We start from the raw sequence: 24015 nt of genomic DNA on the forward strand, positions 1-24015 counted from the left end.
TTCAAAGGTGTTGAAGAGAGAAGAGGTTGGACAAATCAAGATCTTAGAAGTGCAAGAATGGAGCTTCTACTGGTGGAGATTCAAGTGTGCTTTGGAACTTAATGCCAGCCCCTATAAAAATCTGCACTCGACGGAGCTTCAGAAATCGAAGAGGCGCCTGCTCAGAAATCGAAGAGGCGTTTGCTTTCTCAAAAGCTGGGCTGCTTAGAGACCACAAGGGTTGATCTCAGAAATCGAAGAGGTGTTTGCTTTCTCAAAAGTTAGGATGCTCAAAGACCACGAAGGCCGATCTCAGAAATCGAAGAGGCGCTCGCTTTCTCAAAAGCTGGGTTCCTCAGAGACCACGAGGGCCGATCTCAGAAATCGAAGAGACACCTACTTTTCCAGCCTTGTCAGCACCTGTCACACGCACACTCAGCTTTGCGGAAATTATGGGCATTCGGTCGAAGACTTCTGGGGAAGTAGAAAACACATGAATCTTACTGTTCAATCACCCACTTCCCACACGCAACAATAGCTCATGGGTACCACATATAACTTTGCCAAAGTTCTCTGCCAAAATTGAGCACGTAAAGCTTGCAGCTCCCACTACATCGCTCTGACCAAGAAAGGTAAAAGAATAGCAAAGAAACAACACTAACAAAGTTTAGACCCATAAATTTTGAAGGTCTAGCTACCATATTATTACCCACAAGGGTAAAGGAACAGTACCACTGCTGGATAATTGGAAAGTCCTTGTGTGTCAACCTCTGTGCTTCGTGGCAAGGTAGACTAGCAAACATGCCCAACCTTTACTCACATTCGAGAAAACACTCCCAATAAGATTGCTTGCTCCAAAATCGAAGAGGCACCGTCCTCCGAATCTCGAGAGCCAGACTCCTAACATGACTACTTTCTCAAAAATCGAAGAGATGGTAAAGGAACAGTACCATTGCTGGATAATTGGAAAATCCCTGTGTGTCAACCTCTGTGCTTCGTGGCAACATGCCCAACCTTTACTCACATTCGAGAAAACACTCCCAACAAGATTGCTCGCTCCAAAATCGAAGAGGCACCGCCCTCCGAATCTCGAGAGCCAGACTCCCAACATGATTACTTTCTCAAAAATCGAAGAGACACTGCTCCCCGAATCTCGAGAGCCAGACCCCCAGCATGATTGCTTTCTTAAAAATCGAAGATGCATCGTTCTTCGAATCAATCGAAGAGATGCTCGCTTTCTCAAAAGCTGGGCTGCTCAGAGACCACGAGGGCCGATCTCAGAAATCGAAGAGGCACCTACTTTTCTAGCCTTGTCAGCACCTGTCACACCCACACTCAGCTTTGCGGAAATTATGGACATTCTGTCGAAGACTTCTCGAGAGCCACATACCACATACCACTTTTTCAAAGTGCTCTGACAGTTAAAACATGTGAAGCTGGCAGCTCCCACTACCGTGCTATGACTAAGCAGGGTAAAGGGATAGCATTACTACTTGTTGTTAGGGAGACTTCTATATATGTCGACCTCCATCCCCAACGGACAGGCAGACCTGCAAAAATGCTCAACCCTTCCTCATATCTGAGAGGGCACTCCCAACGAAGCCTTTCGAAATATTCAGCTTTCTTTCCCCCTGATAATACCTCTGCAAACAAGCTATACTAGAGCAAGAATATCTCATATCATCAGGCTTAAAAGCAAGAGTATCCCATATCATGCTTTTTCCCTGTCTTTTCCTTTGGCCTTGTTTTTACCTGCAAGACAAGGAGAAAGAGAGCAATCAGTCAGCACTTGGAATCAAGCTTCCAGCCAGGAACTGACTGCCTGGAACCCCTTACCTGATTACTTACCTGGCATTGCTCTCGAGTACTCATCTTCAACATCTTATGTTTCTAGGGAAGATACCGCATCTGCTTGAGGAACAGATAGGGCAAGTGCGAAGGATACAAGGAAGCATGTGGAGACAAGCGTAACAACACACGTGCCGATACATCCATTACTCTGTCAAAAGCAAAAGTATCCCATATCAGCAGGGTCGAACGTACTCTAGATTTGATGGACTTGTTTTGACCCTCAAATTCTTCAGTCGGCTCTGGAGGAAACCAGAAAACCCTCCAGCTCAGTTCAAGAATAAGCCTGTGGAAAGTTATTTCTTCAAAAGCAAAAGTATCCCATATCATTTCTTCTCATTTTTCTTCTCTTTATCCTTCATGCTGCTGCAAGATGGGGAGAAGGTGAACAATCAGCCAGAGCTCTGATTGCTTACCTTGTCTGTCACCTCTTTCATCTGATCCCCTAGCTCGGCGACTTGGGGGACTCCTACTACATGGTTTGTATCGCGCTTGACCAAACCTGAAACTACAAGTAAGCTTCAAGTGAAATTGATACATTACCTTGTGCATCTCCACCAGTTAAAGATACCACCCCTGGATGGAGGAAGAGTACTTCCAGAGAAGATGCCACATTTACCTATGAGACAGATAAGGCAAGTCAAGACGATACCACACTCCGATACTTAGAAGTTTCGTGATTACGAGATCATTCTCTCACAATATTTCCTAATGTCATTTGTACTAAATCATTCACTTGTACTCACTAAAGGAGAGCTTGAACCTATGTACTTGTGTAAACCCTTCACAATTAATGAGAACTCTTCTATTCCGTGGACGTAGCCAATTTGGGTGAACCACGTACATCTTGTGTTTGCTTTCCTATCTCTATTCATTTATATACTTATCCACACTAATGACCGGAGCAATCTAGCGAAGATCACAAAAAGCGACCGTTTTCGCTACCTAGGATCTATCTTGCAAGAGAACGGAGAATTAGATGGAGATCTCAACCATAGAATACGAGCTGGATGGATGAAGTGTAAGAGTGCATCCGGCGTGTTGTGTGACCGTCGTAGGCCACTGAAGCTCAAGGGAAAATTTTATAGGATGGCAATAAGGCCAACGATGTTGTATGACACAGAATGTTGGACGGTGAAGCATCAACACGTACACAAAATGGGTGTAGCGGAGATGAGGATGCTTCGTGGGATGTGTGGGCACACGAGAAAGGATAAGATTGGGCATGAGGATATCCGAGGTAAAGTAGGAGTAGCCGAAATTGAAGGAAAGATGAGAGAAAATCGGTTCCGGTGATTTGGACATGTGCAAAGAAGGCCGACTGACGCTCCGGTTCGAAGATGTGACTACGGGACAGAGGTTCAGGGCCGAAGGGGTAGAGGAAGACCTAGGAAAACTTTGGAAGAGACTCTAAAAAAAGACTTAGAGTACTTGGATCTAACGGAGGACATGACACAAAACCGAGCGCAATGGCGTTCTAGGATTCATATAGCCGACCCCACTTAGTGGGAAAAGGCTTTGTTGTTGTTGTTGTTGTTGTTGTTGTTAGATATGGAACTTATCATTCATTTTGTTGTATTGATGTCTTGAAGTCTGATTGTTGTGGTCGTATCATGTGGGGTGCAGGTCAGGAAAATGCAGCTAATGTGACCATAATGGTGTTGAAATCACTGCCTGATTTACAAGAAAAAGAATCAAGGAATACAAGATTTGGCGGTGGTGGAAGGTTTGGCAGTGGAGGTGGAGGAGGTTTTCGAAATGATAGGTATTCCAATAACCGATCCTGTGGTGGTGGGAGAGGTCGCGGCAACAGATGGTGAAGCGCAACATAAACCGGCTCCTTTCAAGTAAGCTGTTGTGAGCAACAAATAAAATCAAAAGGTTGCATTCACAATGGTTTCAACTGGTGGAGGTACTAAAAGCCAGTTGATCTGAGTGGAGGCAGGAGTATATTTTGACAATGAAGAAAATATTTGGGAGATTTGAGGGCCTCGATTGGCTCGTTATAACGATATCATTTTTTCTGCTTATAGTGTATTCTGTCAACCCCTTTCTCTGTTTTATTGTTCACTTTTGTTCAGTTTTGTTTTTCTGTTTTCTTTATGCCCTTAATAGTGTAAGAGCACTTATTTGGAGTGTAAGAACACCAACAAATTTTTGTAATTTTTCTATTTACTAGTGAGAAAAACAAGTATTTGTTCGTTTCTTTTAATGTTATTTGTGCTGTAGGTTTAATTTAGAGTTTAGCTTCCAACACAGCTAAGTTTTCTGGTTTTACTTCCAATTCTTCAACTTTACACAAATCAATTCCACAACTTGGTAGAATCACAAGAACAACACAGTACAAAAGCCCCTCTCTTGATTGCACTGAGATATTACTACGTCGACCGGATCCGGGTTCACCACTTCAAGCCGAGCGGCCGCCGGAAGTGGTTTGAGAATCCCAGGAACGTTTTGATTGTGGGTGTTGTAGGTTCTGGATCACTCTGTATTTTGGGAACTTGGAGACGATTCCGTACACGAAGCGAACACATTTTATAATTTTGTTGAAAGCCTTGGAGAAGAGGTTGGGGGAGACCCAATTCCAGCAAATGAAAGAGAGTTTCAAAGGGGACATTTTGCCCGCCATACACCCGGATAGCGTGCGGGTTCGGTTGATTTCCAAGGATATAATTGAGGCTTTGCAGAGAGGGTTGAGCCATCAGGTGACCTGGACTGACGTGGACCATGCGTCCGGTAAAGTGGAGCCAGCGCATGAAGGTGGTGGGAAGGATAATTTGATGACACTACAGGACGCTCCGGAGGAGGGGAATTGGTCCCGTGAGGATGAGATTCTTGATGATCAGTGGATTGAGAAGAGTAGGAAGACGAGTAGGGAGAGAGGTTTGAAAGCTGCCACTTCATATTTGGATCAATTGAATTGGGAGGTTTCGGTGGTGGATCGGCCTGTTGTCAATGCATTTTGCTTGCCGGGTGGGAAGATTGTTGTCTTCATGGGATTGCTCAAGCATTTTAGAAGTGATGCCAAGATAGCGACGATCATTGGTCATGAGGTAGGAAGATTTCATTGTTTGGTATTATTTAGTTCTTTAGTTTTGTGAAAGCAGTTTTTGTGTTCAAGTGTAATTTGATTCGTTTGGTTAATAGTTGTGGAATTGTGTGAAGATAAGATTAAAAAGTTGGTCTTTTTTCCTTGTGCGTTGAAACTGGGTTGGCCATGCTGTGGCTCGACATTCTGCAGAGACTATTACAAAGAACCTGTGGTTTGCAATTCTGCAACTGGTACTTTATCATTTGTTAAGCGCCTGATGTTGTCAACACAATGCCCAATCTTTTCTTGAGGCTTCCTTTCTCCTGAAGGTACATTACAGTTCTTTGTAATTTAGTTTCTAGTCCTTTTTAGTCATAATGTTATGATTTTTCTGAACATCTCTTGTTAGTGCTCTCTTGTTCTGATGATTAATGAGGATGCATGCGTGTTCTTGTTGCAAATATGGAATGGAGGTCTCTACGGGTTTGATACAATGGTCTGGATTAGTGACGCAGCCACATATTGCCCAGGGGCATGCTTCTCCTCTCAAGTTTTCGATGGGCAATTGTAAAGAAGGGAATTGTATTTGACAAAGACCCTTGACATTCCCTATCACAAAAAAAATTTAGTATTGTTGAGCAAGGTTACCGGTGGTGACTCTGCACTCAGAGATTATCTTTCAACCCATCCATCTGGGAAAAAGAGAGCTGAATTGCTGGCTCAAGCTTAAGATCATGGAAGAAGCACTCACCGTGCAACCACTAACACAGTCCCACTTTACCTCCCATAGCATTAAGTTTGTCTTATAAATGTAAGACATAATTTGAAAACAAGAAGACATTAGGATCACAAATATAATGAATAGAATTAACATAAAGTAGTTATGAACTCATTATATTGGACTTATATGTAGAATGCAAAAGACATAACTCTTGTAGATGATGAGAGAGTCTTCTACTCTTATCACCCAAAAAGTGTTATCGCCCAAAGGAATAGGGTTTTGGTATTGTGTATGAGAATGATCGTTGTGAGAGCAGGGACATGCCTTTTATATTGACCAGCGTTTCTCTCCATCCGTCCTATTATAGGAAGGAGAAATTTACCAAAGCATAATCTAATCAATCAATGTCCCACGAGGGTTGGTTTGGTATTACTGGGCTTTGAAAAAAAACTGCTTCTGCTGTGATGTGAGAATAAGCAACAAAATGTTTGGTAAGCTTTTTTGTAAAAGTGTTTTTGGAAAGAAAAAAAAAAGCAGTATTATAGTGTTTGGTAAACTTTCATGTAAAACAGCTGTGATTGTGTGAAATGATTAAAAAATGTATAATACTAGATGTGTCATTAATTTAATTTTCTTAACAAATAAAGGTGAATTACTAAATATACTTTATTTAAAAAAAATATATTTATAAACTTTATTTTAAATATATAATCCAACGTTTATGAAGAAATCATAATCTAACTATTAAAAAGAAATCATAATCCAACATTCAACATATAATCCAACATTTATAATATCTATTTACAACTATCACTCTTTATCTTTTCTTTTATTATAGAATCATAATTTTTTATTCTATTTTCTTCTTCAAGTTCAGTTCTCCTCTTTTGCAAAACCGTGTTATGCATACTGCTGATTATTTTAAAGTACCCCAATTCTGTTTTGTATTAGAAATTTGTAACGAGTTCCATTTGTGCGTATTTTCCTATTCTTTTAGTTTGTGACTTATTGAATCTATTGCATACAAAGAATTGAAAGGATGAAGAGGCGCATTCCCTTCGAGGGCGAGGAGGGATTAAATGAACTCGAGAGGGCTGCTGTAATGCTTGAGTAAAAGATATATGTTGGTGCCTCAAATGAGGTACTTCAAGAACTCTTGGAGTTCAAATCTTTTTATGTTGCATTGCAATTTGCATATGTCATTACTGACATAGATGTTTTATTTTCAACTTTTTTGTATTGTGGATACTCGATAGAGTTGTAACCTAGATTGTGTCGGGATCTCTTTTTCCAGTCGGATTATTTACGGAAAATTTCTCTCAAGATGCTCACCATAGAGACTAAATCTCAGACCGCAATCTTCCTCGCAGGTCTTGATGCAGGTATGAACACCAACTTTTGTTTCAAGTTTATACGCATTAGATTCTTGTCTGAGTAGTGAGTACTCAGTTAATCCAGTTCTAAGGTTAACTTATAGTTCACTTCTTTTGAATGGGTTTGGTTGGTCAGCTTTGATGGATGACAATAATCAGAGACCTCCTGAAGGTGGAGAACCTTCAAAGGAGGCAGGTTACTGGAGAAGCCAATTGCAGCTAGATTCACGACGCAGAATTATCGCCAAGATGTAAGTATTGTTAGAAGAAGAAAGAGAACCTAGAAATCTTGGAGTATTAATTCTTTGTACTCCTGGAGAGATACTGAAAGTACAATACAAGAGGTACCAAACCATGTTATATATCCGGCTTATTGTCAGATATTTTGTGTCCCCTAGTTTTATATTTCACTACAAACATGTAACTAGTTACAGTTGTACATATTTTCCAATATTTTCGTTTAGAACAATTTGGTCGAGTCCTTTATTCTGATTCAAGTTTTTGTTTGTTAATCATGGTCAGTAACTGACTGAATATATTGCTTATTTGCATATACAGAACTGATACTTTAAAGAGGCACCTTCCCTTCAGTGGGTTGGAGGGATCACGTGAAGTCGAGATGATTGCTGTTAGATTCGAGCAAAAGATATATGCTATTGCCTCAAGCCAGGTACTTCCACAACTCATGGAATCCAAATCTATTTTTGTGGCCTTGCAATATTGCAGATGTTAATACTTACATAGATGCTTATTTTTTAACTTTATTTGTAATGTGGATACTCGATAGAGTTGTAATCTAGTTTGTGTGGGGATCCCTTTTTCCAGTCGTATTATTTACGGAAAATTTCTCTCAAGATGCTCGCCTTGGAGACCAAATCTCGGCCGCAATGTCCGCAACACCCCCTTGAACCTGAAACGGTATCGTCTCTTTGCTTGACTTCCGTAGGTACCCATTTTTTAAAAATGGTCCCCTAGAAAATGCAACTAAGTATGAAATAAAAAAACAAAACTTCAGATTTCAGAGTTTCAGATTGATGCCTTCAAGTAAGAAGACTTCGATATATACAAATCGATGCCTAATTCATTAGTAACATCGTATTTTCATTTCCCCGGTGTCTAGTGTAGTCTAAAATCAAATTTTTGGTAGTGTCTTAATGCTTGTTATTGTCATTTAGTGGAACCGTTCTTTTTTGTTTGAAGATAGCAAAAAAATTATCCTTAATGTGTATTTCGCATTAATATTTGAGAAACCAAGTATTTGATTCGAATAATCGAGAAGAACAAATCATTGGTCAAGTCTTGTGTGATACTACTAAGCGACTACCCTATGTTTATTTAAGTTGGATCCGGGGTTTGTGTGAGCATTTGTGGGGAAGTTGCAGCCCTCTGCAGAATGTCTGTTTACATAACGCTAAACCTGCAAAAGTTACAGGACGGTTTGAGAAAGCATCTCTCGAAGCAAAGCTTACTGTCGTCAAAATCCATAGCTACCGACAAAGAAAGTGTAGAATCAGAAGTTGAGGGTACTACAACTGTTGTCTGAAGACTGAGCACCAAGCAGCAGGCTAACAAAACCATTTTTGTGTGTTTGAGAGAGAGAGAGGATACCGCAACCGTTGTCTAAACTCAAAACCGAAAGGACCCTTTTTAACCCTTTTTTGTGTGTTTCGAGAGGAGAGAGATCTGGCAGAATAGACTAAGTACAGTTTTAGATTTAATTAACCAAAACATCATGTTATAAATCAATGATGTGGGTGCAAAAATTAAGGCTCAGGCCACTTTCTAAATTTGGGGGAGTGGAGCTAGAATAAAGGAGCAAGATCAAACACTTCCACGAACACTAACTTGAGCGGGATAGTGTTTTAATGCAGGTCCTCATTGATGACAAGCGAAAGATGGTGTCTAAAGCTTCAGTGTGTTCAAGATTACTTATTGATGTCAAGATTTCGAATATGGTCAGCGGTCCACTACTAGTCACATTGATTGTCTCAAATTTAACCACCTTGTGCAAACAGGCAGTGATTATTAGGAGTGGAAACATTCATTTCTAAGTAGTATTTTATTCTGTTAAGTTTTCAGTGTGGGACTTACACTCTTCAACAACTGATGACTGTGATCACTTTGAAACATGAGTTCACCAGCATAGATATGCAGTTGTCGAATGAAAACAAAAAAGAGAATCTAAATCTCTTAAGTAGACCAATTACATGCTATAACTAAACATTATATCCTAATCATAATAGTCTGATATCAGAAAGGAAAAATTGGTAAATCCTCTTAGTTTTACTATTAACATCTTTTAAGGAATTACTGAGTTTGAAAGCTAATTACTCATTTCCCACTAGCAGAATTTTATATTTACACGCAGATTAGGCCAGATATCAGATTCCCAGCTTATTTACCCGGCTGGGAAGACTGAGTCATTGGAGGATGAAAGTGGACTATATCCAATACGAAGTGGTAGAATTGAACCCATATCTAAACGCCTCTAAATTATTTTACTATTGATTTTGTAGAAAGTATAGGCAAATAGTCTTCATCGGCATAATTACTAATGTTGTTTAAACAACTTCATACGATTTGACATTGAGAATGGTGAAATTTAATCACTAGAGTTAGGCCCTGTTTGGGATTGAAGTGATTTTAAAAAAAGCCACTGTGAAAAAAAACTGAGGGTCATTTTTGTGTTTGGTAAACTGAAAAAAAATAGCTTATTTTGGAAGCTGCTGTGAGAATAAGCTGAAAATCAAAGGAAAACCTGAAGCTGCTATTTGCTGCTTTGAAAAAAAATCAGTTTTTTCAAAGCACACGGAGCTACAGTGCTCTTTTAATGAAAAGACACACTATCATCCTACTTTTTTTTCCAAAAGCATTTTCACAAAAAAGTTTACCAAACACTCTACTGGCTTTATTTCACAGCCGCTTATTTTCACAGCACAACCGCTTATTCTCACAGCAGCTTTTTTTCAAAGCACAGCAATACCAAACTAGTCCAGTTGTGTGAACGGGTTAAGTGATAGATATGAATAGGCTATATCCAACTTCGAAACCCTCCAATATAAGTAAATAATAGAGAACGAATGGATTTGAATTATTCCACAAATGTGTTCATCAAGCGCTAAGAAAAAAACAACAAAATGTGAGTCACCATGCACCAACCCCAAAAAAATAGGGTAGATTATATTCACACCCCCACTTTCTTTTTTATGCACCTTTCTTTGAGTTAAACTTTTGAGTAAATTACACTTTACCACTTTATGTTTGAGATTTATTACAATTACATACATCTTCAAAACATTTTAGTGTCATATCACATCTATTATTTTATTTCAATATAACACATTCGTTACATTTTTCATCCATAGATCCGTTAAGATCTGATATGATTGCCAAATTTGTGCCACATAGCAAAATAATAATTTTTTTTATTCATTTAAAAATAATTAATTAAAAAAAAAAAAAAAAACCAGAACCCATCTTCTTCCCCCACCCCCTTCCCTGCAACCTAAACCCCCCATCCCACCCCACCCCCACCTCCCCCGCAACCCCCCCACCCCACCCAAAAACCCATCTTCTTCCCCACGTTTTTTATGATGGGCATGGTAGATTGGCACTGCTGGGTTCCTCGGAGGGCTTGAAGGGCGTTGCACGGCGGAGCACCGGTGCTTCAGCTATGGAGGGCACGACAGGTGCTGGCAGTGGGAAAGCAGCGGCCGCAGGTTCGATGGGCTTGGGTTCCAGCTCGTTACAGTCGAAGGAGGTTAAGGCTCTCCTGGAGACGCGAGCTATTATAACAGAAACCAATTGAAAGTCACCTTCTTGGTGTGATCCTGCTGCATTTCTGTGTCAAACCAGAACTCGAAATCACAAAAACTCGAAAAAGTGAGCTAAAAGGCTCTTACCCAGCTGAGATCAAGCAAAAATAGAAAGAACCCAGGTCCTCAAATCCCACAAGGACTCAGCCACATTTGCCCCACCTTCCCCTGCTCCTTATCACAAGTCCACAATCCCACCTTATTCTCAATCCCAACTTCACCCAGCATAGAACCCACAAGACCAAATCCATCATGCACTCCTCCAATTCTGATTCCAATCCTCCCAAAACCTCACTCACTGAATAACAATACCAACAAGGCTGCCCACCAACTACCACCATAAAGCACCAAACACATAAAGCTTTAACATTTTCCAATTCAAATGCAAAACCCGCAAAATAAATTATACCCTTTTGTATTTTAACTCGGTTTCGAAGGAGAATGGGAAGAAAGATGAAGAAAGAGCAACAGTTTGAGCGCCACAGAGCTTGTATTCTGCAAGATCTGATAACACCGACAAAAGGGGTGAGAGGACTCACAGAGAGATGTAAGGAAAAAATCTAGGTGGGCAGAGAGAGAGAACCACGGTGGGCTCACGGTGGAGAATCCGAGCGAGGAGCGGTGCAGCCTTGGACGGAGGAGGTTGCTGCTGCGGTCAGGGGAGGAGGGGTTGCGGGGGAGGTGGGGGTGGGGTGGGATGGGGGGTTGGTTGTCGGGGAAGAAGATAGGTTCTGGGTTTGTTGTTGTTTTTTTTCGTTCTTTGTTTTTTGTTTTTGTTTTTAAATAACTTTTCTTTAATTAAATATTTTTAAATGAATAAAAAAAAAAAATTTGCCACGTGACACAAATTTAACAACCACATGGTACAACTATGACAGCCATGTCAGCTCTTAACGGATCAATTGATAAAAAATGTAACGGATATATTATATTGAAATAAAATAGTAGGTGAGGTATAAAAATAAAATGTTTTAAAGATATTGTATGCGATTATAATAGATCCCAAACCTGAAATGATAAAGTGTAATTTACCCTAAACTTTCTGCTCCCTTTGGGTATCTAAAGCTTTCTTTGCATCAGTCTGCAACTGTTAGCCTCTTAAGTAATATCTATCATGCATCTCTAGATCAAGGTAAGAAAACCCACCTTTTAAAAGGAGGATTTGAGCAAAGAAATCAAAGACACTGAGAGCGGGAAGGGGATGAATTTGAGCTGAATATAAAGAGTGTTTATTACAACTTAGCTCACAAATGACTTACATCTTTGCTTCAATCCTTTCTAACAAACACAATCCATACAACTAATCTTTCAACCAACTAAAACTACCAAATGAATCACATACTGTCACATGTCTTTATGGTTATTACTCCCCCCTCAAACTAAGCTAGGGATCCCCTAGCCAAGTTTGCAGCATCGTTGCTGAAATTCCCAGTCCAACATATTTGCAATGATTGAGAGAAATGGGACTGTTCAAAGTTTTTAATCTTTTCTGACTGCTCAAGTCTTAAGATGTTTTTAGAGATTTTAGAATTTATGGAGAAACTATGGGATCTTTATTTATCCGTGTCGATAACTAAATAACTACCCTCGTCAATTAATAATCTCACGGGATTGAGTTATTTGAACGTAGACAATTGCTAGGAACTTAAGGGGGCGTTTGTTTGACCAGATTAGGGGGGGACTTGACTAGACTAGACTGTAGTCCCTTGTTTGGTCTGGACAAGGATTAGGTTTAATGGGTCTAAAAGGGGCTCGCCCCGACTGAACGTTTCGCTAAACGTTCTTAAGGAGACCCCTCGATTTCAAGTGGACAGCTAGTCCAATTCTCTCCCCCGCCGCTGATCCCTCGTTGTACTTCTCCTTTGCCCTCTCTCTTCTGATTCGCACCTTCGCCCACTCCCTTGGGCCTTCACTATCCCACCCAAAAGCCTAAACTCATACCTCAAACAAAAACTGAAAAACAATCCAATGATTCCCTTCCTTTCTTCTTCGTTCAATTCACTATCTTTCTCAGCAAAATCGTCATAGTTGCAACCACCAGACGACCATCACTAGAAGCTTGCCGTCGATCTCCGCGTTCTTGCGCGACCCAGACGCAAGTCGGGACCAAAAGCGTACCAAATGTCCAAGTACCAGTTGGGGTTTTCGTCGATGGTGGGGAAGAAGCTGAGAAACTAGTGAAATATAGTAGAAAGTTGTGAAATTTGGTATTTTAATTTTGTGATATGTGAGAAACTTGTAAAATTTAGGCCTTATGTTTTGTGATTCATGAGAAGCGGAGGTGGGGTTTGACGGGAAAAGAGGTAGAGGGAGAAGGAATAAAAGTTTGACGGGATGGAGAGGTGGGGTGAAAATGGTTAGAGAGATTGTAGAAGTAAGAAGAAGAATATTAAAAAAAAAAAAGGAAAAAGATAAGGTAATAGTAAAATATTAATATATAATAAAATATTAATTATATATATATATATATATATATTAATTTAATATAAAATAATATAATATTGCAGTCATGCTTCTTAGTCCGACATTGCACCAAACACTTCACTAAATCAGTCCAGCTTAGTCTAGTCTAAGCCAGTCTAACTTAGTCCCTGAAGCTAGTCCAATTCGAGATAGTCCAGTGCAACAAACGCACTCTAAGAGTCTTCCAAGCTTCATTCGTACAAAGTCTTTCAAAATCCTTGATCTTTCTGGTTGCTCAAGTCTTGAAATGTTTCTAGTTAATAAAATTCTCTTGTACCGCCGAATTAAAAAAAAAGATCCAACCCCCTCCCCCCAATGCGTCCTTGAAATTTCTAAGAATGATATTAGAGCATCACTTAATAGTTAATACAATGATCTAATAGATCATTTACCGTTGATCTTGAATAACTGTTTTTAATTATCCTTTCACATTTAGGTCTTTTTTCTATCACTTATGTTTATTGTGTGGTTGTTGGCATGCTAATTTTCAAATGATTACACATTTCAATTTAGAATAATGCATTATGGATGGTTGAATAGTCATTGGTATAATCTATTAGAAATCCTATTTTCCTCTCTCTCATTGCACCTTCCCAGCCAGCGGTACGTGGTTCCTCAAGTCCATATGCGTACCCTTATTATATTATTAACTTTTGTTTTTGTGGATTGAAGGAGCTTCATTGACTTGAGTTTCGGTATTTCAATATCTTCTTTTCACAACCACTGCCATATATATATATATCTTCTCTAAACACAACCACCGCCATTATTTTATTTTCAACGCTTATTTATATCATATTTAAGCAAATGTTCCGATGCAACACATGACATTATTACATGGACCCAAATTTTTTTATATCCTTCCATCCAACTGATATTTGACGGAAAATTAAACTTTTGGTATTTCAATATCCTCTTTTCACAACCATTGCCATATATAGATACATATACATATATATATGCATACATATACATACATATATATACATATATATACATACATACATGTATACATACATACATATACATACATACATATACGTTGCATAACACGTGTGTAGTAATGACTTGCATGCAGATTCAAATTTATTTTATGAAGAAACAAACGATGAACTCCACTAATGATGAAAAATTGAAAAACAGTACCTCGAATACACTATGAATAATAACGACGATCATTTCAACGAAATAATACAAAATATAAATTAAATAACATGAGGGTCTATATTTTTGTTTCAAAGAAAAAGAAGAAGATCTGCAAAACAACAACGAACTCCATTAACGACGAAAATCTGGAATCAACCTAAAAAAGTTAGGGGTAAAATCGACAAATCATAATTTATTATAGGTAAGCCATTTTTAGTTGGACTACTTTAATATGAGTCTTGTACTAATCATTAAACAAAACTTATAACATGGTTTTTTTTATTAAAACTAAAACTTTTCAAGTAATTTTTCATTAGTTTTTCTTTATTTTATTTTTAGTGCCTATTTATATTATATTGTATCATAAACAAATGTTCCGATGCACGCTAACACAACCACTGCCATTTTTTTTAGGGAACTTTAACGAAAAGCTTCCGGTATTGTTCACTTTAACGAAAAACCACATTTTTACACTAAAAAGTCATTCCTAGTACTATTCATTTTATCCTTTATTTTGTCCTTATCGTTAAAACTCAAAGTTTTCAAGTCATTTCCATTATTTTTTTTTATTTTATACATATATCTTCTTTATACATACTTTATGCTGTGTAGCTCATATTGAAGTTACCATTTACAGGGAGGATATTGATATCATAGAAAAGAACCACCAGGACTAATCAGGCATCAAAATACTTAGGAGAAGTCAACGCCAGGGGAATATTCTATTAGAATAAACGGAATATTTCACAACCATTTCCCGTTTATAATACATGAAAACTTTTCTACTCAACGAAACGAATCTAATCATGGTAGTTAGAGGCCTTACCTTGGCCGGATTTGACGAGAACGTCGTTGGGAAAATCCTTCCCGCGTCGGAGCACTTTCAATTCAACGTCTCAGTTTGATTTTTCTTTTTGGAAGTTGGGGACGATGGTATGTTTATAATGATGAGAAGGGGTGATGGTGAGGTTTGACACATTGGGTTGGACGGAAAACGCGGCTTCGCCGTCGTTCCTTGTCTGGGTGTGCCTCCGGGAAGAAGAGGGAAGAAGAGCGTTGAGAGTTCTCTCTCCTGGTAGAGAGAACGCAGTAGGATATAAAAAATAAAAAATAAAAAAAAAGACCCCCAACAACCCCGAACCCCCTAAACCCAACACCCAATAAATTATCCAGGAATCAAATATCTTTACAAAAATACCCCTAACTTTGCTTATTAATTTCTCATTCGTATTGTTTCACGAACTGTTTTTATTTACGCACTCGTAAAATCATACTCTACTAAAAATATTAAAAGTGATCCCAAAATATCTATGAATTTTTAATCACTAATTACGAAAAATCAAACGTTAAAGCTAACCATAATTTTGAAATTGATGAAAATAAAATTTAATTTCCAGAAATACTGCAAAAGTTAAATAATGAAATCCAAAATCGGGATTTCACATCGACCCTATATTCACATTTTCTTTGGTCAAAACTAAAGTATGCATATTCCTTTTACACCGAACTTTCATGGAAGAAGACGTGAAACACACATAAAGAATAATTTTCTTTTGACCTTTTTGCGCAATGGTATATTTATAAACGATTGAGCTAATTTGCATCGACTCATTGACTTCGTATCCATCAGATCATTTCTGGTGATCCAGTTTGTAGATCAATTGAGTATTTCTGTTCTTACACTACTCTTAGCCTTAGCTGCTAGATCATCGCTGACCAGGTGCGACCGATTAATGGCTGCTGCTGCTTCTTCTTCTTCTGGCCTTCATCGGAAATATGGTGTGTTCCTCAATTTCAGAGAGGAGGACACCTTCGGCAGCTTCGTCAGCCATCTTTACAAGGCTCTGCTTCAGAAACGAATTGATACCTTCATTCATATAGAAAAGCTCAGAAAAGGTGACCGCCTTTCCGAGCCCCTGACAGCGATTCGAGAGTCAAGGCTCTTGCTTGTAGTTTTCTCTCAAAACTATGCTTCTTCCACTCGGTGCTTGAAAGAACTCGTGGAAATCGTGAAATGCAATGGTACCAATGAACAGATTATGGTCCCCATTTTCTACCAAGTTGATCCATTTGATGTTCGTAACCTCAAGGGAAGTGTCGAGGAGGCTTTTGCTCGGACCGAAATGGATGAGAGCTGGAGATCCGCTCTTGAAACGGCCGCCCAGTTTTCCGGCTGGGATTCGCGAAAGTTTGAGTAAGGTTTCTTTAATGTTTAGGCGTCATTAGATAAATATTTTGTTTTAAATTCTTAGTTTTCATGTTTCAGATTTTTTTTTTAACCAACAGATGAAAACTTGCTTTTCATTGTAATTTTATGCAAATTGGTTGTAAAGACTCATTAGATCCCTATATAAAAGATCCAATGTTGACTTCTGAGATTATTATATACCATGAAATAAAAAAATGAAAAACTTATTTGATCTCTACTTTCAAAAAAATTAAAAAATAAAATAAAACGCTAAAATTTGAAAACTAAAAATCTAAATTTTAAAAAATTAAAAACGAAATAGATATCAAAACGACCCAATAATTATTATTTGGTGTTAGTTATTATACTGCTTTTTAACTTTGACAGGGATGATGCGGATCTTATTAAGAAAATTGTAGAAGATGTTTTCGGGAAATTGAAACCCATCGCACCAACACCAAGCGAATACGATGTGTTCATCAATTTCAGAGGAGCAGACACTCGCAAGGGCTTCGTCAGCCATCTTTACAAGGCTCTGTGTCAGAAATCAATCAGCACCTACATTGATAACCAAGCGCTCAGAAAAGGCGACCCCCTTTCCAATCTCCTGACAGCGGCTCGAACGTCAAAGATTTCGATTATAGTTTTATCACAATCCTATGCTTATTCCCCTTGGTGCTTGAAAGAACTCGTGGCAATATGGGAATCCGACCGTATCAAAAACCGTATTCTGATCCCCATTTTCTACCTAGTCAATCCATCTGATATTCTTCATCTCCAGAGAGGTTCGGAGGAAGCTTTTGCTCAGCACGGTTCCGATTCCAATGCCGAAGTGGGAGTGGTTTGGAGCAGGAGATCCGCTCTTCCAATAACCCCCAATATATCCGGCTGGGTTTCGCGCCAAGGGTAAATTCTAAACTGTTTTAGTTTCCTATTATTTTTTGGGATTTTTCTAACGTTTGTGGTCATTTGATAAATATTTTGTTTCAAGTTTTTTACTTTTATTTTTCATTTTTTTTTGAAAACTAATAGATGAAAACTTGTGATTAACGGTTGTACAGACCATAGTATGAAATATCGATAATATCGACGAAATATCGAGGATATTTCAGTTTTTTCGAATCACAGATATTTCAGAACATATCCATATACATATCGTATAAATATCGACGATAATATCGGAAAATATCGATGTCGATAATTTCGCTCACAGTTCAGCAATATTTTGTCAAAATATCGAAAATATCGATGTAAAGGAAGGAAAAAAAAAAGAAAAAAAGGGAGGAAAAAAAAACACAAAGGGGATTTGAACCCCTCCCATTTTACTTCTCTAACACCGTAACCACCATATATCACTCATGTTTTAGTGATAATATGCTAAAATATTTATATTTATATGAGTGACATGTTAACAATTACATGCAAAACTATTTTGGGGATTTATCATTTGATGAATACTCTTCACAATAAACTTATTCTACACATAGAGATGATGAAGATAGTGAAAATTTTGAACCTCATATGAATTTTATGTGGTACTAAATCACTCATATATCTTACCATGCAATATATAAAGTGTAAAATATTGTAGTAAATCATTATATATAAATGATTATGGTGTGTTTAATCTTTTTTTCATTAATTACTACATATTTTCTACACTCACAGTGTTTGCCAGCTCTCTGTATAATCAACTTAAATCAGTTAAATTCATCATGTAATGCATTTCCTTCTTATTTTTTTATAAACTAATAGATAATTGACTAAATAAACATTCTCCAAAATTTCAATAAAAATTTCCAAGTTTTTCTTACAATTTCCGTGATTTTTATTCAATTTTTATCGATATCGATAATATCCCGATATTTCCATCGAAATTTCTATGTTTTTGGACTACCGATATTTTCGATAGCATCGATATTTTATACCATAGTACAGACCCATTAGATTCTTTTATGCAAGATTTAATTGTTGATCTTTGGGATTGTAATATACCATACAAAAAATTAAAAAACTTATTTGATAACTATTCTAAGTGAAACTAAAAATTGAAAACCCAAAATTTGAATACTCAAAATCCAGATATGAAAAAAAATGAAAACGAAATAGTTATCAATTATTATTAGGGTGTGCTATCCACACATCCCATTTTACTTCTCACACATCCCTTGATAATTTATGTCTGTTGATCTTCTTCAATTCATCCGATCCGAGGGCGGAAAATTAAAAAGGTGTGTGAGAAGTAAAATGGGGTTCGTTGATCTTCTTCAATTCATCCGATCCGAGGGCGGAAAATTAAAAAGGTGTGTGAGAAGTAAAATAGGGTGTGTGGATATCACACCCCTTATTATTTTGTGTTGTTATTATATTGTTTTTTAAATTTGACAGGGATGATGAAGCAGAGCTTATTGAGCTCATTGTAGAAGATATTTCTAGGAGATTGAGCCATATCTCATCAACGTCAAGCAAAGATAAAGACTTGGTTGGAATGGATTCGCATATGCATGAAATGCTTTTACTATTATATCCTCGTCCTCCTGGGGAGGAATTGGATGATGTTCGGGTTGTTGGAATATGGGGTGGGAGTGGTTTAGGCAAAACAACCATCGCTAGAGCTGTTTATGATAAAATCGCTTGTCAATTTGAAGCTTGTTGCTTTCTTGCAAATGTCAACGAAGATTTCATGAAGCACGGAAAACTACATATGCAGACAGAACTTCTATCTAGTATCTCGAAAAACAAGGTGGGGAGTTCCGACATTTCGAAGGAAGGTTTCCAGGTGATGTTAAATAAACTAGGTCAGAAAAAAGTTCTTATTGTTCTGGATGATGTGGACATATTAGAACAAATTGAAGCTTTACTTGGAGGGCAACATTCCTTTGGTGGTGGAAGTAGAATCATTATAATAACTAGAGATGTGCAATTACTTAGCAGAGCTGATGTACTATATAAGCCCAAGATTTTCAATAATGAAGCTCCGGAATTCTTTAGCCAATATGCCTTCAGAAGAAACCAACCCACCACAAATCATGATGATCTTTCGAGGCGTTTCATACATTATGCTCAAGGTCTACCTTCGAAGCTCCAAGTCTTTGGATCCTCTCTTCGTGGCAAACCTGTAGACAAGTGGGAACAAGCATTAGGAGAAGTAAGGGAAATCCTGCAAAGGGAAAGTCATGATTTACTGGAGCAAATGGACCGGGAATTAGCTCGTCAAGAATCTGGGTTGTACGGTTATGAAGATATTTATCGTGCTCTAAATCAAAATACGGTGAGAAATCTCTGTCTTATGCAATTTTTATTAGAAAGCTTCAACTTTTAGCTCGTTAGATAGCTATTTTAGTTTCCAATTTTTTTAATTTTTAGTTTTTAATTTTTTTAATAATTAAATTGAAAACAATTACCAAACAAGTTATGAAAAATTAACTGAAAACAAAATGATTATCAAACGGCTCCTTAAGAAACCAACATTAACTTCATAATCTAAACTAATGTTCTCTGATTTGTCCTTTACTCTGGTTTGCATAGGCTACAGAAGCTAATCAAAAGGACCTTTTTTTCTTTCTTCTCCTATATAAATTTTAGAAAACCAATCAAAAGGAACTAATAACACCTAATAAACTTTTACTACTGACGAGAAAAAAAAATTGAGTGGCATTTATGTAAATAACTTGAAGTTTGGATGCAGTAGTGGTATCATAAATACTGTTTTTTTTTTTAACAATCATAAATACTATTTTTCAAGGAAGAAACAGTTGCAGTATCTTTTAACTTAGTTGGTTATGACCAATCACATTTGCATTAGTTCCCGTGTTTAAAATCTCCTCCCATAGTTTAATGTAGATTATTTTATTATTTGTAAAAATAAAAATTAAAAAAAATAAAGAAACAGTTGACCTAAACAATTAAAAAACAGTTGCCGATATTTATCCTTTCTAAAGTTCAACTTATTTATGAAAAATGTCACATCTTTTATTTTTTTTTCAAACTTCAACTTATTTACAAACATGTTACTACCTTTGTCGTCTTTTAAGCGTTTTGTTTTTACTTATTTACAAACATATCACCTCACGACGTTTTTGTTAATGCTTTTGTCTAGAAATGAAGATGATAAATAGAAAATACACATTAAAGTTCTTATTATTTGTGTAAAAAAATGACACGTGTAATTTGTTAAAGTGAAACTGTTCAAATGCAAAGGTTATTAGCGCTTCTACTAAATATTAGCAAGAACTAATGGGTTTTTGTGTTGATGTCATTCATGTTAATTGTCACCACAAACAGGTAATGCCTCACTTTTTAAGAGCATCGTGAATCATGTTCTTCATTTTTAATTCAAATTTTTAACTAAAAAGATTAGAAAAGTTATCTTAGGAGGATGGATTTTTCTATGTGTCTTCAACACAAGTTGGTATACTATATGCCACAATATATGCCACAATATAAGTGGTGAAAGGTTTTTTTTTTTCAAGTGCTCTTTCATTTCTATTATTACAAATAGTCTATCGGTCCATATTCAAACCATACCAGTTTGTTTTAGGAAACCCAACAGTCTTGATTTGTTTGACCAAGAAATTGAGGTGCGCATTTGAATTTTAGAAACACCAAGAAATTAAAATACGCAACTTTCAAAACAAAAGAAAACGAACAAAGAAAACAAAGAACTGGCCTAACTTTGATTTATGTTTGAAAGTGATTTTCCGGATGAACTCACGCGTTTAATTCATGGTTTTTGCAGCTAAAAATGCTAGGAGAACAATCTTTCAATGACGCTTAAAGGGCTGGTTGCTGGTGATATGTTGGAGCTTGAGTATTCTTTTCACCAGTTGGGTGGTTGTTTATGGGGTTTGTTTTGTGTATTATGCTGTTTCAATTTGCTCAATGCGGTTTGTTTTTTATTTTATTTTTGTGGTTTGAGTTGTTGCTGCTTTCTTGCTACATCATTGTCCATAACTTCATACAAACGCAAGCATGTAATAAGTATTTGTGTTTATTTTTTGCTATGACACCATACTCTTTCGGATCCTTTTGCAAAGGTGCTTTTAGGTGAATCTCTACCTTTATCGCTCTCTTCTTCTTTATTTTTCTTAATTTGAAGAAATCAAATCTTGGTTTGAATTTAATCCACATCTTGCCCTCATGGGTCTTATTAACATAGTTGAAAATACTAAATTGTCCATGTCATATTAGCACAGTTAACGACTATTTTTAAATTATTTGACAAAATAGGATAATGTGGGACACTGAGGAAGAGTGTAAGTGTTCTAGTGAGACAATATAAAGTGTAGGGAGTAAAATAGAACACGGAGGAAGAATGCATGTGGTAAAGTGAGTCAATATAGCGTGTAAGGGCTAAAGTAGAATTTAGTAAAAAGTATAGGTGTCATAACTCAAAATAAGCTAAAAATTTTTATGTTTTTTTTTTTATCAATAACGATGAATTTCATTCCACATCAATAAAGCATTACACATTTGCGATAGATTGACTGGAAAATAAAGCAATGGCAAACAAAGACTTCAAAAACCCCCCATCTGGTATAACAATCTTCCGACTCAGCCTCCAAAATTGCCATTAGCCAAGGAGGAGCCTCCTCAATCCAAGCCATGAATTCCTTACATCTTAACGCAAATTGAGCCACTGAATGTGCCGCCATGTTTGCTGCTCTCGGCTGCCATTGGCACGCAAAGCTTCGAAAGCAATTTTTTAGCAACTTAAATCTCTTCCACTAAATTCCCATCCACTCCTCTATCATCTTCAACGTCCAAAATACTATCCACTGCTTTCTTGCCATCCATTTCTAGAATTACATGGTTGAAACCCAACTCATACGCAAATCGAAGTCCTTCCCTTGCGGCAATCAATTCAACAGCGCGAGGAGAAAGGAAACTCTGCGTTTGTTTTGAACAAGCTGCCATTTAATAGTCCCTTTTCATCCCGAATTACCACCTCAATGCCTTGACCATCCCGGTTCCGTTGCACTGCACCATCAACATTGATCTTCACCACTCCTGTCGTTGGTGGCTGCCGGAGGACCTGAGCTACAACCCCACTATTACTGCCACTAACCGAGGCATTCACCAAGTGAAATTCCTCCAAAAGTTGTGTCTTGCACGTGCAGCAACCTCCTAAGAATGACAATCCTTATTTTCAAATAGCATACCCTTTTGGGTAAATCGTCAAAATGATCCCCGAGATTTGCATAACTCATCACTTTGGATACTGAGATTTCAAATCGATAAAAGTGGTCCCTGAGATTGTCCACTATCCATCACTTTGGTCATTCTATTAAAAACTCCGTTAAGTGTCCCGGAGCTCTTGGCCGGAAGTTTGGGCAATTTTCAAAACTTAGTAACTCAATCGTTTTTTAACCAAATTCGACTCATAATATATCAAAATGAAGATAGGAAAGTGTAGCATGAGATTATACCTATTTTAAAGCCCAATGATTGCCAGAGATGGCCAGAAAATAGCCTCAAAATTGACTGGTCCGAGTGAAAACTTGAAAACTCACTAGAAACTGGGTAAACTTTAAACGTTCATAACTTCTTCAATATTTAACGAAATCAAGTGATTCAAAAATAAAAATCATATTTCTCGACGAGACGAAGAGAATGATACCTCGAGAGTGGCTAACTCAAGACCAAGACAGCCACTTTCGAGCTGTTTTCGGGCCAAAACACGGCGAGTTAGCCGTAAAAAAAGGTACCATTCTCTTTGTTTCATTGAGAAGTATGATTTTTGTTTTTGAATCACTTGATTTTGTTGAGTATTGAAGAAGTTATGAACGTTTAAAATTTACCCAGTTTCCAGCAAGTTTTCAAGTTTTAACTTGGATCAGTCAACTTTGAGGCTATTTTTCGGAAATCTTCAACAACCATTGGGCTTTGAAATGTTATAATCTTATTTTACACTTTCCTATCTTCATTGTGATATATTATGGGTCGAATTTGGTTAAGAAACGATTGAGTTACGAAGCTTTGAAAATTGCCCAAACTTCCTGCCAAGAGCTCCGGGACACTTAACGGAGTTTTTAATGGAATGACCAAAATGATGGATGATGAACAATCTCAGTGACCACTTTTATCGATTTGGAATCTCAGGGACCAAAATGATGAGTTATGCAAATCTCAAAGACCATTTTGATGATTTACCCTACCCTTTCTATTAATCCAAATTGCCCAACTAACCATGGCGAATAATTCAAGCTCCTCCCTTGTCGAAACCAACACCATAGCTCTCCAAACCTCGAGAAACGACTGAACCTTCCATTCCCTGCTTTGCCTTCCACCAACTAAATTCCTTCCAAATGTCGGCCAACTCCCCACAACCCCATTTCGCACGAATAGTCGTTTCCCCTTTCTGTTTACATCTTCCACACAACGGTGAAAGAGTGGTCTTCTTTTGGAAAAGGTTACAATTGCAAGGAATATTTTCCCATAAACATATCCAG

At 37.5% G+C, this 24015-nt stretch overlaps 3 protein-coding genes and 1 pseudogene across 6 annotated transcripts in view; all 4 read left to right on the plus strand.

The window, feature by feature from the left end:
- The window catches only part of LOC126630598 (DEAD-box ATP-dependent RNA helicase 7-like), a 28691-nt gene extending 24652 nt beyond the window's left edge, over positions 1–4039 (plus strand). The window contains exon 15 of one of the 3 annotated variants that reach the window (XR_007626051.1): positions 3709–4039. Coding sequence is in view for 2 of the 3 variants with exons in the window: in XM_050300744.1 (XP_050156701.1) it covers positions 3577–3647 (71 nt within the window). In the remaining variant the exon portion in view is untranslated. Of the gene's footprint in view, positions 1–3576 lie in introns of all 3 variants that reach the window. The other 2 variants (XM_050300743.1, XM_050300744.1) reach the window with 2 other exon arrangements.
- LOC126630284 (uncharacterized) lies at positions 3721–5099 on the plus strand (annotated as a pseudogene).
- A 20-nt stretch (positions 5100–5119) lies between these two features.
- On the plus strand, positions 5120–9087 carry LOC126630601 (mediator of RNA polymerase II transcription subunit 15a-like). Of its 2 annotated transcripts, none has more exons than XM_050300747.1 (6): positions 5120–5187; positions 6609–6720; positions 6836–6961; positions 7089–7203; positions 7511–7622; positions 7778–9087. In XM_050300747.1, the coding sequence occupies exons 3-6, from the start codon at positions 6904–6906 to the stop codon at positions 7925–7927; spliced, it is 435 nt and encodes a 144-aa protein (XP_050156704.1). In that variant the 5' UTR covers positions 5120–5187; positions 6609–6720; positions 6836–6903; the 3' UTR covers positions 7928–9087. The 2 variants fall into 2 exon arrangements, with proteins under 2 accessions (XP_050156704.1, XP_050156703.1); XM_050300746.1 differs by having other exon boundaries at positions 6874–6961.
- Positions 9088–15872: 6785 nt separating this feature from the next.
- LOC126630599 (TMV resistance protein N-like) lies at positions 15873–21587 on the plus strand. Its single transcript, XM_050300745.1, has 4 exons — positions 15873–16570; positions 16952–17470; positions 18953–19835; positions 21303–21587. The coding sequence occupies exons 1-4, from the start codon at positions 16110–16112 to the stop codon at positions 21339–21341; spliced, it is 1902 nt and encodes a 633-aa protein (XP_050156702.1). The 5' UTR covers positions 15873–16109; the 3' UTR covers positions 21342–21587.
- Positions 21588–24015: the final 2428 nt, after the last annotated feature.

The sequence above is a fragment of the Malus sylvestris genome, chromosome 7 (assembly GCF_916048215.2).
Source record: "Malus sylvestris chromosome 7, drMalSylv7.2, whole genome shotgun sequence".
NCBI lineage: Eukaryota > Viridiplantae > Streptophyta > Magnoliopsida > Rosales > Rosaceae > Malus > Malus sylvestris.

Coding starts and splice junctions, on each gene's coding strand:
- LOC126630601 (XM_050300747.1), top strand. CDS start 6,904: ATGCTCACCATAGAGACTAAATCTCAGACCGCAATCTTCCTCGCAGGT. Junction 7,204..7,510: donor CGCAGAATTATCGCCAAGAT/GTAAGTATTGTT, acceptor TTGCATATACAG/AACTGATACTTTAAAGAGGC. Junction 7,623..7,777: donor ATGCTATTGCCTCAAGCCAG/GTACTTCCACAA, acceptor CCCTTTTTCCAG/TCGTATTATTTACGGAAAAT.
- LOC126630599 (XM_050300745.1), top strand. CDS start 16,110: ATGGCTGCTGCTGCTTCTTCTTCTTCTGGCCTTCATCGGAAATATGGT. Junction 17,471..18,952: donor GGCTGGGTTTCGCGCCAAGG/GTAAATTCTAAA, acceptor TAAATTTGACAG/GGATGATGAAGCAGAGCTTA. Junction 19,836..21,302: donor GTGCTCTAAATCAAAATACG/GTGAGAAATCTC, acceptor TGGTTTTTGCAG/CTAAAAATGCTAGGAGAACA.